The 12,572-nt window shown below is 41.8% G+C and overlaps 1 protein-coding gene across 10 annotated transcripts in view; it reads left to right on the plus strand.

The window, feature by feature from the left end:
• The window catches only part of ENPP2 (ectonucleotide pyrophosphatase/phosphodiesterase 2), a 208,490-nt gene that overhangs the window by 158,790 nt on the left and 37,128 nt on the right, over positions 1 to 12,572 (plus strand). For all 10 annotated transcript variants that reach the window (XM_082258215.1, XM_082258213.1, XM_082258218.1 and 7 more), the window contains one exon: positions 10,857 to 10,992. In XM_082258215.1, the coding sequence (XP_082114341.1) occupies positions 10,857 to 10,992 (136 nt within the window). The remainder of the gene's footprint in view (positions 1 to 10,856; positions 10,993 to 12,572) is intronic.

Consider the following 12,572-nt stretch of genomic DNA (forward strand, 5'->3'; position numbering starts at 1 on the left):
CTCAAACTGGTGACTTAAGTCTGACTTAAGTCAAGTCATGTGACTCAAGTCCACCACCTCTGGCATATACCAGGGGTAGGCATCCTTGGCACTCCAGCTGTGGGGAAACTACCATAGTCATTGCAAGCAGTTCACAGGGAACCCTTCTCCACTTTGGCCTTCAAAGTTCTCATTTGAATATTTGCTACTAGCACCAAGATCTTGCAGGACATTGAAAGACTCCAGCCACAGGCATGCCTCCAAGAGGAAGAGGCATGATGGGATTTGTAGCTTCACCACACCAGGAGGGCTGAGGTTGCCTACCCCTGGCATTGACTTAGCTACACAAGCCATATTGTTATTAAAATTACCTTTCCTTTTCAGCCTGCAGCACTGCAGTGTTCTTTAAAAATCCAATGCAATATGGCAACCTCTAGGAGTTCTGTGAACCATTGGTGTACAGAACACCTCCAAAAATGTAATTTCCTGCTTGTGTGAATGGCTCACTGATCTTCCCAGAAGTCTGCTCTAAGATGCTAGAAATCCTCTACAAAAGAAATGTCATTTTTGGTAAAATACTCCCCAAGGATTAAATATTTTAAAAGGGATGCAGCCACTGCAACTTTTCTCATCAGAACACAGCTGGTGCACCAGCTGGTTATAAAGAACTCAACCCTTCTATTCAGAATCAGTCTGCACAGACCATTCCTGAGAGCAGAAACGGGTAAAAATCTGCAACAAAGTTTTGTAATTCCTTGCAATCATATAGATCACCCAGAAAGGATTGCTTTTTCTCTCAACAAAGGCAGAATTACTCTGTAGGTTTGGGAGACAAAAGCCAGAAGCTGATTGGTTGGCTGCTCCAGACTCTAGCTATGTCAGTTTTTTTTTTTTTTTTAATCAATATTTTATTGAAATTCAGACTCAGTACATAACAAAAACAAATGTTGAGCAGTAACAGTAGAATCAGGGCCGGATTAAGAGCATCATGGACTTGGTGCTGAGGATTTTGAAGGGCCGTGCCTCAGCATGCACCCTGAGGAGGAAGGGTGCAGCCGTGCATGCTAAATTCAACATGGGATGCTCTCTCTGAGACCCATAAACACATCCATGCATCGGCAACTGCATACCTCCCCAACTGTCCCGGAATCCGCGGGACTGTCCCGCAAATTGGCGTGAGTCCCGCGGAGCCGGCCTGAAGTCCGGGAAAATCTGCCCGGCCTGTCAGCCCTGCAAAAACACCCGCCCCAACCGCATCACTGTAACGGCTGAATAGTACTGTCCCTCTGTGTCTGGCCTTCGTGCTGTGTGGGGAGGTTCTGAGGGAGCTGCCTGGGGAAGCGTGCTGTCACTTGTAAACACAGAAGCCAGACTTCTGTATTTACAAGTGACAGAAGAGCGGTAACAGTGAATATGGCCAACCCGGGCCTATATTAAGGTAGGGGCCTGGAGCTGCAGCTCCAATAGCCCCTACGTTAATCTGGCCCTGAGTAGAATACATACAACAAACTCAGAGTGTAAATACAGCGTGCTCGGCCAACCGAACCATAATGTCGAGGAATTTCATCGACCAAATAAGCTGGCTTGGATAAACTGGATAATGATTAATTAATGTTTTCGTCAGTTTTAGTAAATGTTGTATTTGTATTGCTGGGGTCCAGAGGAGAGCAGGACTTGGGCTAGCCATAAACAGGGAGAATTTTGTTTGAAGGTAATTCGTAAGAACATATTATAGTATCTAAAGTGACTTGTCAAATTTCCTTAGAAAGCACTTCAGAATTTTGCTTGATGCCCATGACAGTGGTTCAAACGCCCATGACAGTGGTTCAAATTTTAACATTTGATTTCAGAATACACAAAAGTGATGTTCATGACTGTGACCCAACCACATACTATGCAACGATCAGCCATAACGTTATGACCACTGACTGTTAAAGTCAATAACATTGATTCTCTGGTTATAATGGCATCTGAAAGTGGGTCAAATATATTAGGCAGCAAGTGTTTTGGAAGCAGGAAAAAAAACTGGCAAGCGTAAGGATTTGATTGACTTTGACAAGGGCCAAATTGTAATGGCTGGACGACTGAGTCAGAGCAACTCCAAAACTGCAGCTCTTGTGGGATGTTTCAGGTCTGCAATGGTTAAGACCGATCAAAAGAGGTCCAAGGAAGGAAAATCAATGAACAGGGTGAACAGATCATAAAGGCCACAATGTTACCTCAAAAGCCTTCTGTAAAAGGCTTTGCTTATAACCAAGAGACTTCTCTGGGAGACATTTCTTTTAGGTGTAAATGCTAAATAGCAGCATCTGGTGAGCTACAAGAGATCACTTAATGCAGGTGGGTCTATCAATTGTCTTTTTTCCTCTATTGATAGACCCACCTGCATTAAGTGATCTCGTTTAGCTCACCAGATGCCTTTTAGTGAAGCCTTTTACAGCAGGTTTTTGAGGTAACATTGTGGCCTTTATTACCTGCTGTCTTTATCCGTTTGCCGGGGTGGATTGGTCTCCTTTGAGGACTGCGCACATGTAAGCACCATGAATATTTTTCATATATAACTATTGTAGAAAATGATGGTTGTTATGATTATCATTATTAATATGTGTTTCTCCACATAGGAGAGCATTTCCATATTCTCCTGAGGAAGCTGTTTACATACAGTGAAACATGTAGAGATATATATGGAGAAATTGCCCAGTATATGTTTTGTGAATGTCCTATTTTATATGTATGTTTTTTCTTCTTTTAACCACTTTACCCCCGCTCACATTGCTGCTACTGCGGCAATGTGGCTCGTTATCGTCAAGCGACGTAGACCTACGTCGCTGGACTCCTCCCCTCGTGGGCAGCGCGCTCCCACTCCCGCTGTAACTGAATAAGTCGGGCCAGGGGACGGGTCGGCGGTGATCGCCGCCGCTCTTCCCCGATCGTTGGGGATCTTGTGTGGAAATCCGCCCGCTTGTGTAAACAAAGCGGGCAGATCTAAGTGACAGGCAGGGTCAGATTGCAGGGTTCAGCTTAGCTGAACCTGCAATCTGTCCCTGTGTCACTCAGTCACCTCCCCCCACACACATTAGTAAGCACCAGGCATACATTAACCCCTCCCTCTCCAATAAAAATTAACCCCTTCCCTGCCAGTGTCATTTTTACAGTAACAGTGCATATGTATAGCACTGATTACTGTAGTAATGTCACTGGTACCCCCAAAAGTGTCAAAAATGTCAGTCAAGGGTCCGATCTGTCCGCCGCAATGTCGCAGTCCCGCAAAAAAAACGCAGATCGCCGCCATTACTCGTTAAAAAAAAAAAACAACAAAAATGACAAAAATCTTTCCCTTAGTAAACGCAATAACTTTTGCGCAAACCAATCAAAATAAGCTTATTGTAATTTTTTTTACCAAACATATGTAGCAGAAAACAAATTGGCCTAAAATGATAAAAAATTTAGATTTTTACATTTTTTGGGGGGGAATTTCATATAAAAAAAATGTGAAAAATATTGTTATTTTTTCAAAATTGTCGCTCTTTTTTTGTTTATAGCGCAAAAAGTAAAAATCGCACAGGTGATCAAATGCCACCAAAAGAAATCTCTATATGTGGGGAAAAAAAGGACATCAATTTAATTTGGGTACAGCATTGCACGACCGCGCAATTTTCCGTTAAAGTAACGCAGTGCCGAATCGCAAAATATGGCCAAAATATGTCAAGAATGGGGTAAAACCTTCCGGTCATAAAGCGGTTAAAAATACGGTCATTGAGAATTTTTTTGTCAAAGACATGTAGCTAAATACATTTTGGCCTAAATATATGACAAAAATTGAATATATTGGATATTTTTTAACTGTGAAAGTAGAAAAATACTGTTATTTTTTCAAAATTGTCGCTTTTTTTAATTAATATCGCAAAAAATGAAATCGCACAGGTGATCAAATACCACCAAAAGAAGGCTCTGTTTGTGGGAAAAAAAGGACGTAAATTTAGTTTGGGTACGGCGTTGCATGACCGCGCAATTGTCAGTTAAAGTCGCACAGTGCCGAATCGCAAAAAGTGGCCTGGACGTAAGACAGCAAAATCCTCCGGTGGTAAAGTGGTTAAAGAATTGATATTAATAAATAAAAAAATCTTTTTACAAATTGTTGTGTTGATTCGCCCCTTAAAAGCCCATTATTAAGCTACATGCTGCTCTTGGAATTCATATTCCTTGTTTAACATTGCAGTCTGCCAAGTTCAGGACGTTTTCCGGTGCCATCCCTCCCTCCCACCGCCTGTCACAGCCAGTGCCAGTCATGCTAGAACGCAGCATTGGCCAGCCATGGCTCGCTTGTGTTCAGTGAATTCCAAATGACTGAAAGGAATTCATTGTGGAAAAACAAATCACTAGTAATTTTCTTTCCTGACCCCAGAGAACAACTCAAAAACATTTGAGAAATAGTTGCAATTAAGTGGCCAGGTGTTGTGAGGGATTTCCTAGGAAGCCAGACACGTCAGGACTTGTATACCAGGGCTGGCCTAATGTTTGTGTGATCTCTATCTGGGTGTTAATGGTGGTATCCGTGTATCTGCCTGCAGAGTTCATCAGTAAAGGAATCTGCCATCTCTGCCATATAACCCCTTATGTGGGTTCTTCTGAAGGTTAAAGGGTCAGTTCACCCAAAATATATATTTAGAGTAAATATAAAGCCAAAACTTTTTACAAAATGTAATTATTTATTTATTTAGTGACATTGGGAAAGGTTGCCAAACCCTTGCCAGTTTTTTTTTTGTCTTCTGTGTTTGGGAGATTTTTCTTTTTCTTCTAGTCCTGTAGACACAACAGGAAATTAAAAGAAGAGACAACTTAACCACTTGACCTCTAGAAGATTCTACTCCATTCATGACCGGGGCGTTTTTGTGTTTTTTTTTTTTTTCTACCTGGCAATTGCTCGGTCATGCAACCAGGATTTTTGACACCTTAGGTAAAAACAGGGGCGTAACTACAGGGGTTGCAACTGCAACCGGGCCCAATGCTCCAGGGGGGCCTGTGTGGCTCCCCTGTACACCTGGATAGGATAGGATGTCACAATAGAGAACCAGGAAGGGGTCAGTAAAAATTTAATTTACCAGCTCCTTCCTTTTCTGAATGGATAGAGTCATAGTCAGTGACATTGTAAAAAAATAAATAAAATTATGAAAAATAATACAATTAAAATACCAAAAAATAAAAACTACTGACACCAGTGAGTGAACTTCCAGAATCGCAAAGGTCACACTTGCAACCGGTCCCTGGAATTCCACCACCCTGGGGAGGACCCAAGATGGCAGGAAGGGGGCCCACTGCAGAACTTGTGAAAGGGTACCGTAATGAGAGTAAAGGGCCCCAGGATCAGTGGGAAGAGCCCCAGGCTTGAAGGGAAGGGGTCCGGGGGGCCCTTTATGGTTTCTTGCACTGGGGCCCTGAAGGTTCTAGTTATGCCTCTGGGCAAAAACCTAATTTTGCTACCCCCTTGGCTCTGCCCATGAGCCTTGCCCATGCTGGGGGCACATGGCTTGGTATAGGAATCACTGAATCATGTATGGGCAGAGGCAGAGCTGGCTGTACTCAGACGATCACCAGAGACTCAGAGACAGACAGACAGACAGGTCACTGATTATAGAGGCACGCAGTGGCAGGGGATGTTTTCTTCCGTTCTGTCCAGTGCTGTGCTGTGCTGTGCCTCAAATGGCACTACGTATGGACAGAGCAGCTGCCCGAGTTAGTTACATGCTGCAGAGGCATCCCCTGCATACAGCACCGCACCGAAAATGTGCATAGCACGGAGAACGGTGGGAGACGGAGAGCAGGGAAACCAGCGGCCAGGTGCCTTTGGCAGCAGTGCGCCCTAGGCGGCTGCCAACTTTGCCTAGTGGTAGCACCAGCCCTGCATGCAACACTGTACCCAAATGAAATTAAATTTTTTTTTGTTTTTTTATATATAAACCAAAAAATACAGAACATTTTTGAAAAAAAAAAGAAAGTTTTTCTTTTTTCTATTATAAAATTTTCCAAACAAATAATCGTTCTTCATAAATTTAGGCCAAAATGTATTCTGCTACATTTTTTTGGTAAAAATAATCCAAATCAGTGTATATTATTATAAAATGTATCTAAAGTGCCAGGACAGTAAATATATCCCCCAAATTACCACTTTTTGGAAAGAAGACAGTTCAAGGTATTTAGCAAGAAGCATGGCAAGTTTTTTGGGGTGGTAACTTTGTCACAATTTTTAGGTAAATGAAGACATTACATTTTTTTCACACTTTTTTTTTTTTTTGTCACCAGTGTAGTACAGCATCCTCATATGATTGGTGTAACGGTGATCAGGGATACTGACTGTTAACTGTATGTAAAATAAGTATTCACATTTTTAAGACTTTGCTCTGCTTTTTTTTTTTTTTTTAACATTTTTTTTCCTTTTTTTCATATACTGTCATCAGAGTAGTTCAGTGTTACCATAGTGGAGGTGATCAGGGATATATATATATATATATATATATATATATATATATATATACAGTATGTATATTATACTTTTTTGATTTGTTACAGTGATGATAACAGTAACTGTAACAGCAGTCGTTTAAACTGTTATGAATGGCTTTCATTCGTATAATAAATCGAAGGTGAATATTGCAGCAAAATCTAGTTTTGTAATGTAATCTTTTAACCTTTTGCCGTTTGCATAACACACGTGGGCGGCAGAGCTTTCTGTGCTGAGAGTACGCACCGAGAGAGTAACCAAGCTGTCGGAGATAGCTATCCGTCCACACAAATGATCAGGGTTCGGCAAGACCACCTCCCAATTATGTGACCATTGTTGCAGTCAATCACAGTGGTCTTGTGAACGGCCGATCCTTCTCACCCTTCAGGCATACAGACCTAATTAAAGGCTTGGCAGGAAGTGGGTATTGAGATGTTAATTTTTATCTTGTTGTTTTGGCTGGAGTTCTGCTTTAAGCTCAAGTTGGTTAAGTTATTGCATTTTTTTTATGGCTGGGTCTTGCTGCTTAACTTTTCAGGCCTGAACACTTGTCACTAGCTTTTCATGATAACTTCCTCTGCTTTTGAAATTGCCAGTTGCCTGAGAGTAATGCTGGTCCAGTGTCTTCAGTACTTTTGTGTCACTGATGCAGAAAAAGACTTGCTTGCTACAGTTAAGCATCCCAAAAGGTATTGTAGCCAGAGACAGCCAAGCAGCTAGCATTGCAGGAAATCAGCCCTGTTATTTCTCTCAGCTAAGACTTCCTTTAACGACGGCTCCCTCTCTCCATGTTGAATGTTTATATATTTTGTATTATGGAGAATGCAGCACCGTGAGTGAAAACATATATATATCTATATATAATCTCATTCTCCAGGGCAAGTAAGATCTTACCACTGGAGTCCCTGAGAGAGACAAGGAGCCAGTGGTTAATATGCTCTGATTTTTTTGAAATGATGAGCCTTTAATGTTAACCCCTCCATCTAGCTAATCCAACCTCTTTAAGGTATTCTTCCCCACCTAGCTAATTTCCACATTTTCTAGGCTCCCTTTTTTCCATATAGCTCAGTGGTTCCCAAGCTCAGTCTTCAAGTACCCCCGGCAGGCCATGTTTTTGGAATTTTAATTTAGATAAAATAGCTCCCATACATACAAAGCTATTGACCTTGATTTAAAGCACTTGCGTGTGGCAAAAAAAATGACCTGTTGGGGAACTTGAGGACTGAGGTTGGGAACCACTCAGGTAGATGAAGGAAGAAACCCCCCAGGTTTCCTTCTACCAGATAGCTAATCCCCCACCTCTTCAGGGTTCCCTTCTTCCATCTAGCCTAATCTTCACCTCTTCAAGTTCCCCTCTTCCATCCTTGGGTCTTCAAGGTTCTCCTATTTTATCTAGCTATTCCCCCCCCCCCATCTTCAAGGTTCCCTTTGGTTGTCTAGCTAATCCTCACCTATTCAAAGTGCTCTTCTTTCAATTAGCTAATCCCCACCTGTTCAAGGTTCCCTTCTTCCATTTAGCCTAATCCCCACCTGTTCAAGGTTCCCTTCTTCCATTCAGCCTAATCCTAACCTGTTCAAGGTTCCCTTTTTCCATTTAGCCTAATCCCCACCTGTTCAAGGTTCCCTTCTTCCATTTAGCCTAATGTCCACCTCTTTAAGGTTCCCTTCTTCTTTCCAGCTAATCCCCTCCTCTTTCTTCTCTTAAGCTAATTCCCATCTCTTCAAGGTTTCCGTCTTCCATCCAACTAATTCCCTCCTCTTCAAGGTTCACTTCTACCATCCAGCTAATCCCCTCCTTTTAAATGTCTCCTTCTTTCAACCAGCTAATCCCCACCTTCTCAAGCTTATGTACAGTTTGGACGGTCTTTACATGCTCTACCACAGTCCTCTGTGGTTTTCAGTTGGGGATGTCCTTTCACAATTACTATTTAATGAGGCCTTGCGAAGAACATTGATGGTCTTCAGTAATTTTGAGCAGCTAGTAAAATGGAAAGAAGAGGATTATGTTTTGTTTAGGTTCTCCTGCAATGGCACTAAACCTGAACCCTTGTCATTCAACTGTCAAATGCTAGAGCTTCAGTGGACAGTGTTGTCTGTGGCATTGGGCAGGTGAATGACAGGAGGCAGAGCTTAAGCTTGACTTGCACAGATAAGACCCCATGTATAGCTGGATCTTAGCATCCAAGGGGGATCCACAAAGACATGGAGAATAATTTGAAGGGTAACCAGGTACTAGAAGGTCCTTGCACTTCTGTCCCGTTGTTACCTTAATGCTGAATTATAGGCCATTTACAAAAACACACCTTTACGTAGCTACATATTCATTAATACATTTTTTTGTGGAGTGCACAACTAATAGTTGTCCTGTGGACAGATTCTCCCACCTGAGCTGTGGATTTCTGCAGCTCCTTCAGACTTACCATGGGCCTCTTAGCTGCTTCTCTGATTAATGCTCTCCTTGCCTGGTCTGTCAGTTTAGGTGGACAGCCACGTTTTTGTAGGTTTGCAGTTGTGCCATACTCTTTCCATTTTTGGACGATTGAATGAACAGTGCTCCGTGAGATGTTCAAAGCATGGGATATTTTTTTTTTCCAAATTTTTTTTTAAACTTCTTCAACACATTATCTGTGTTATCACATAATTATCACATATTACCTGTCTGGTGTGTTCCTTGGCCTGCTGTTTTTTCACTAAGGTTCTCTAACAAACCTCTGAGTGCTTCACAGGACAGCTGTATTTATATAGAGATTAAATTACACACAGGGGGACTCTATTTACTTATTAGGTGACTTCTGAAGGCAAATGGTTCCAATGATTTTAGTTAGGGGTATCAGAGTAAAGGGGGCTGAATACAAATGGACGCCACACTTTTTACATATTTTTTGTAAAAAAAGTTGAAAACCATTTATCATTTTCCTTCCACTTCACAATTATGTGCCATTTTGTGTTGGTCTATCACATAAAATCCCAATAAAATACACTTTTTGGTTTTAACATGACAAAATGTGGAAAATTTCAAGGGGTATGCTCTTTCATCATCCATTCACAAGGGCTGTGGGTGGAAGAAAGGGACACCACTATATTTCTTAACTTTGCGTGGTGTCATCCACCTGTTTATGCTTTTGTGGCAGGGCTGTCCAAATCTGAGGAATAGATGCATATTTTTGCATATTTGGCTGTTTGCCTGGAGGTCAAATTTAACCACTTGCCGACTGCCTAACGACTATTTAGGTCGGCAGTCAGCCCCTCACAGGCACGCTCCCGCTCGCTCATGGACCCCCCCCCCCGCGCGCGAGTGACCGGCAGACCCGATGTCCGCCGGTCACTCGCGATCGTCGGTTACACACCGGGAGAAAGGCAGACGGCTAATGTAAACAAAGCCGCCTGTCTTTCTCCCCTGTGTAACAGCACAGATCATAAGGTCCTGCTATGTAGGACCGTAGATCTGTGCTGTTACACACACAGCCACATCCAATCACAGTAAGAATCACGCCCCTAGGGACACACCTAACCCCTCCTTCTCAAATAAAGTTAACCCCTTCCCTGCCAGTGTCATTTTTACAGTAACAGTGCATATGTATAGCACTGATTACTGTAGTAATGTCACTGGTAACCCCAAAAGTGTCAAAAATGTCAGTCAAGGGTCCGATCTGTTCTTTGCAATGTCGCAGTCCCGCAAAAAAAATCGCAGATCGCCGCCATTACTCGTTAAAAAAAAATGACAAAAATCTTTCCCTTAGTTAGTAAACGCAATAACTTTTGCGCAAACCAATCAAAATACGCTTTTTGCAATTTTTTTTACCAAACCTATGTAGCAGAAAACAAATTGGCCGAAAATGTTAAAAAAATTTGATTTTTTACATTTTTTTGGGGGGGAATTTCATATAAAAAAAATGTGAAAAATATTGTTATTTTTGCAAAATTGTCGCTCTTTTTTTGTTTATAGCGTATGATCAAAAAATCGCACAGGTGATCAAATACCACCAAAAGAAAGCTCTACTTGTGGGTAAAAAAGGACATCAAATTAGTTTAAGTACAGCGTCGCACAACCGCGCAATTGTCCGTTAAAGTCACACAGTGCCGAATCGCAAAACAGGCCCTGGTCAGGAAGGGGGTAAAATCTTCCGGGGCTTAAGTGGTTAAAACATTATGGGCCAGGTCAAGCTCCCTTTTAAAGTAACCTAATGATACACAATTACCCTCATATACCAGTGTCTCAGACCTTGCAATTATAACCCTTAGCAAACCAATCAGAAGTAAGCTTTATTCAATCTCAAACTATTTTTTACAATACATGTTTAAATCTATTCTATACTTTGCTCCGTATATGAACTTGTACTAGTTTGACGCATCTTATCATATGATTTTTTTTTTTCAGGTTGAAGTATCTGGCATCCCTGACTATCTCTCTAACTGTGTAAGACTCGACCCACGCATTTCTCCTGGCAACAGCCAAAGCTGTTCTGCTTACAAATCTGACAAACAGATGTCCTATGGATTCCTCTTCCCACCCCGTGAGTCTTATCTGTGCATCTCAATCTGTGTGTTTTAACTTGTTACTGGTGGCTTGCAAAAGGGGGAAAACCATGGCTCGATAATTGCTGGTATCAGTGTTGCTCTGTTAGAACTTGGACAGCCTTGAGTTTTATCTGAAGTTCTGTGTGAAAGGCTACATGCTGATTAAGAAATGTAAAATGTTGTGTTTGCACAAACACAAATTTCATCATAGGGGTAATGTGTGATACAGTTCTTTAACTGGAATCAGCAGCATGCTCGGGCATGCTGTCAGAGCTTTAAACTAAATAAAGAAACCTGGAGCAATAGATCTACTGTATAATTAACCATATAGACCAGTGTTTCTCAACCTTTTTTCAGTCAAGGCACCCTTTAAAATGATGGACAATCTCGAGGTACCCTCTAAAATTATGAACAGTCTTGAGGCCCCCCATTCTAAAATGTAAAAACTATTCTTATAGTTTTACATAATGCAGCAACATTAATACACATAGGACACCCAACGTTAAAGGTGGTTTATTCTTCTGAAGCAAATACACTTTTGCAATCTGGTACTGACTAGTATTCCAATTTCCCTCTTTGCCCTCAGTTTTTCTCCATCACTTAGCTAATGAGACCTCAAAGCTGATGGAAAGAGGCAAGGGAGGATCCAACAAGGATTATATGCAGGCAACTGACATCCTCCTTATCAGCTAATGATGCCATTGGTTGTTCGGATATAGAAGAGAAGATGCACACCGCTCAGGCAGTTGGAACTCCACAGCCAACCATGGGTGCAGGACCTCGGATCGCCACCGCAAACAGGAATACAAGAAAAGTGGCCACACACCTAACGATGGCTTCACGATGAAAGGCTTTATTGAAAAATAGGATGGGAAGGTATAACAAATGGATGGTAGATGTGTTTCACACGACCCACAGCGTTCTTGTTCACTAACTAGTGAACACGCACGCTGTGGGTCGTGTGAAATGCGTCTACCATCCATTTGCTGTACCTTGCACCCTATTTTTCAATAAAGCCTTTCATTGTGAAGCCATTGTTTGGTGTGCGGCCACTTTTCTTGTATTGGTTGTTAGGAAGTTGGCAGCCAGAAGGTTGTAAAGTTGGCAGCTAGAAGGTTGTATTGGTGTTCAATGAAATCCTGTGGCTTTGTGTAACTAATAGGCAGGTTTCATCCATCCGCCGGCTTGTATACAATTTTGGGGCAATATTTAGGCATTTTGCACCCCAAAGCACTCCTGAAGAGACCTCAAGGCACCCCAGGGTGCCTGGGCACCCTGGCTGAAAAAGGCTGATATAGACCAATAAAATTATTTTAATATGGTAATCCTGATGGGCTACTACAAGCCATTATTTTACTTTTGCTCCAATTTTTCTACTTGATCCCAACTAGCTCTGCAGTGTATATTAAGGCAAAAAAAAAATAAAAATAAATAATAATAATTATTAAACTATGCAGCACACCTCCCCATGGTTTATCTCTTTAGGCCGTGTGTCCACTGATGGCTCATATTTAACACCCGAATTACGCACTTTGCATTTTTTTTCTTTTATTTCCACAACCCGCCACAACACTTC

The sequence above is a fragment of the Pelophylax lessonae genome (assembly GCF_965119305.1).
Source record: "Pelophylax lessonae genome assembly, chromosome: 5".
Lineage (NCBI taxonomy): Eukaryota > Metazoa > Chordata > Amphibia > Anura > Ranidae > Pelophylax > Pelophylax lessonae.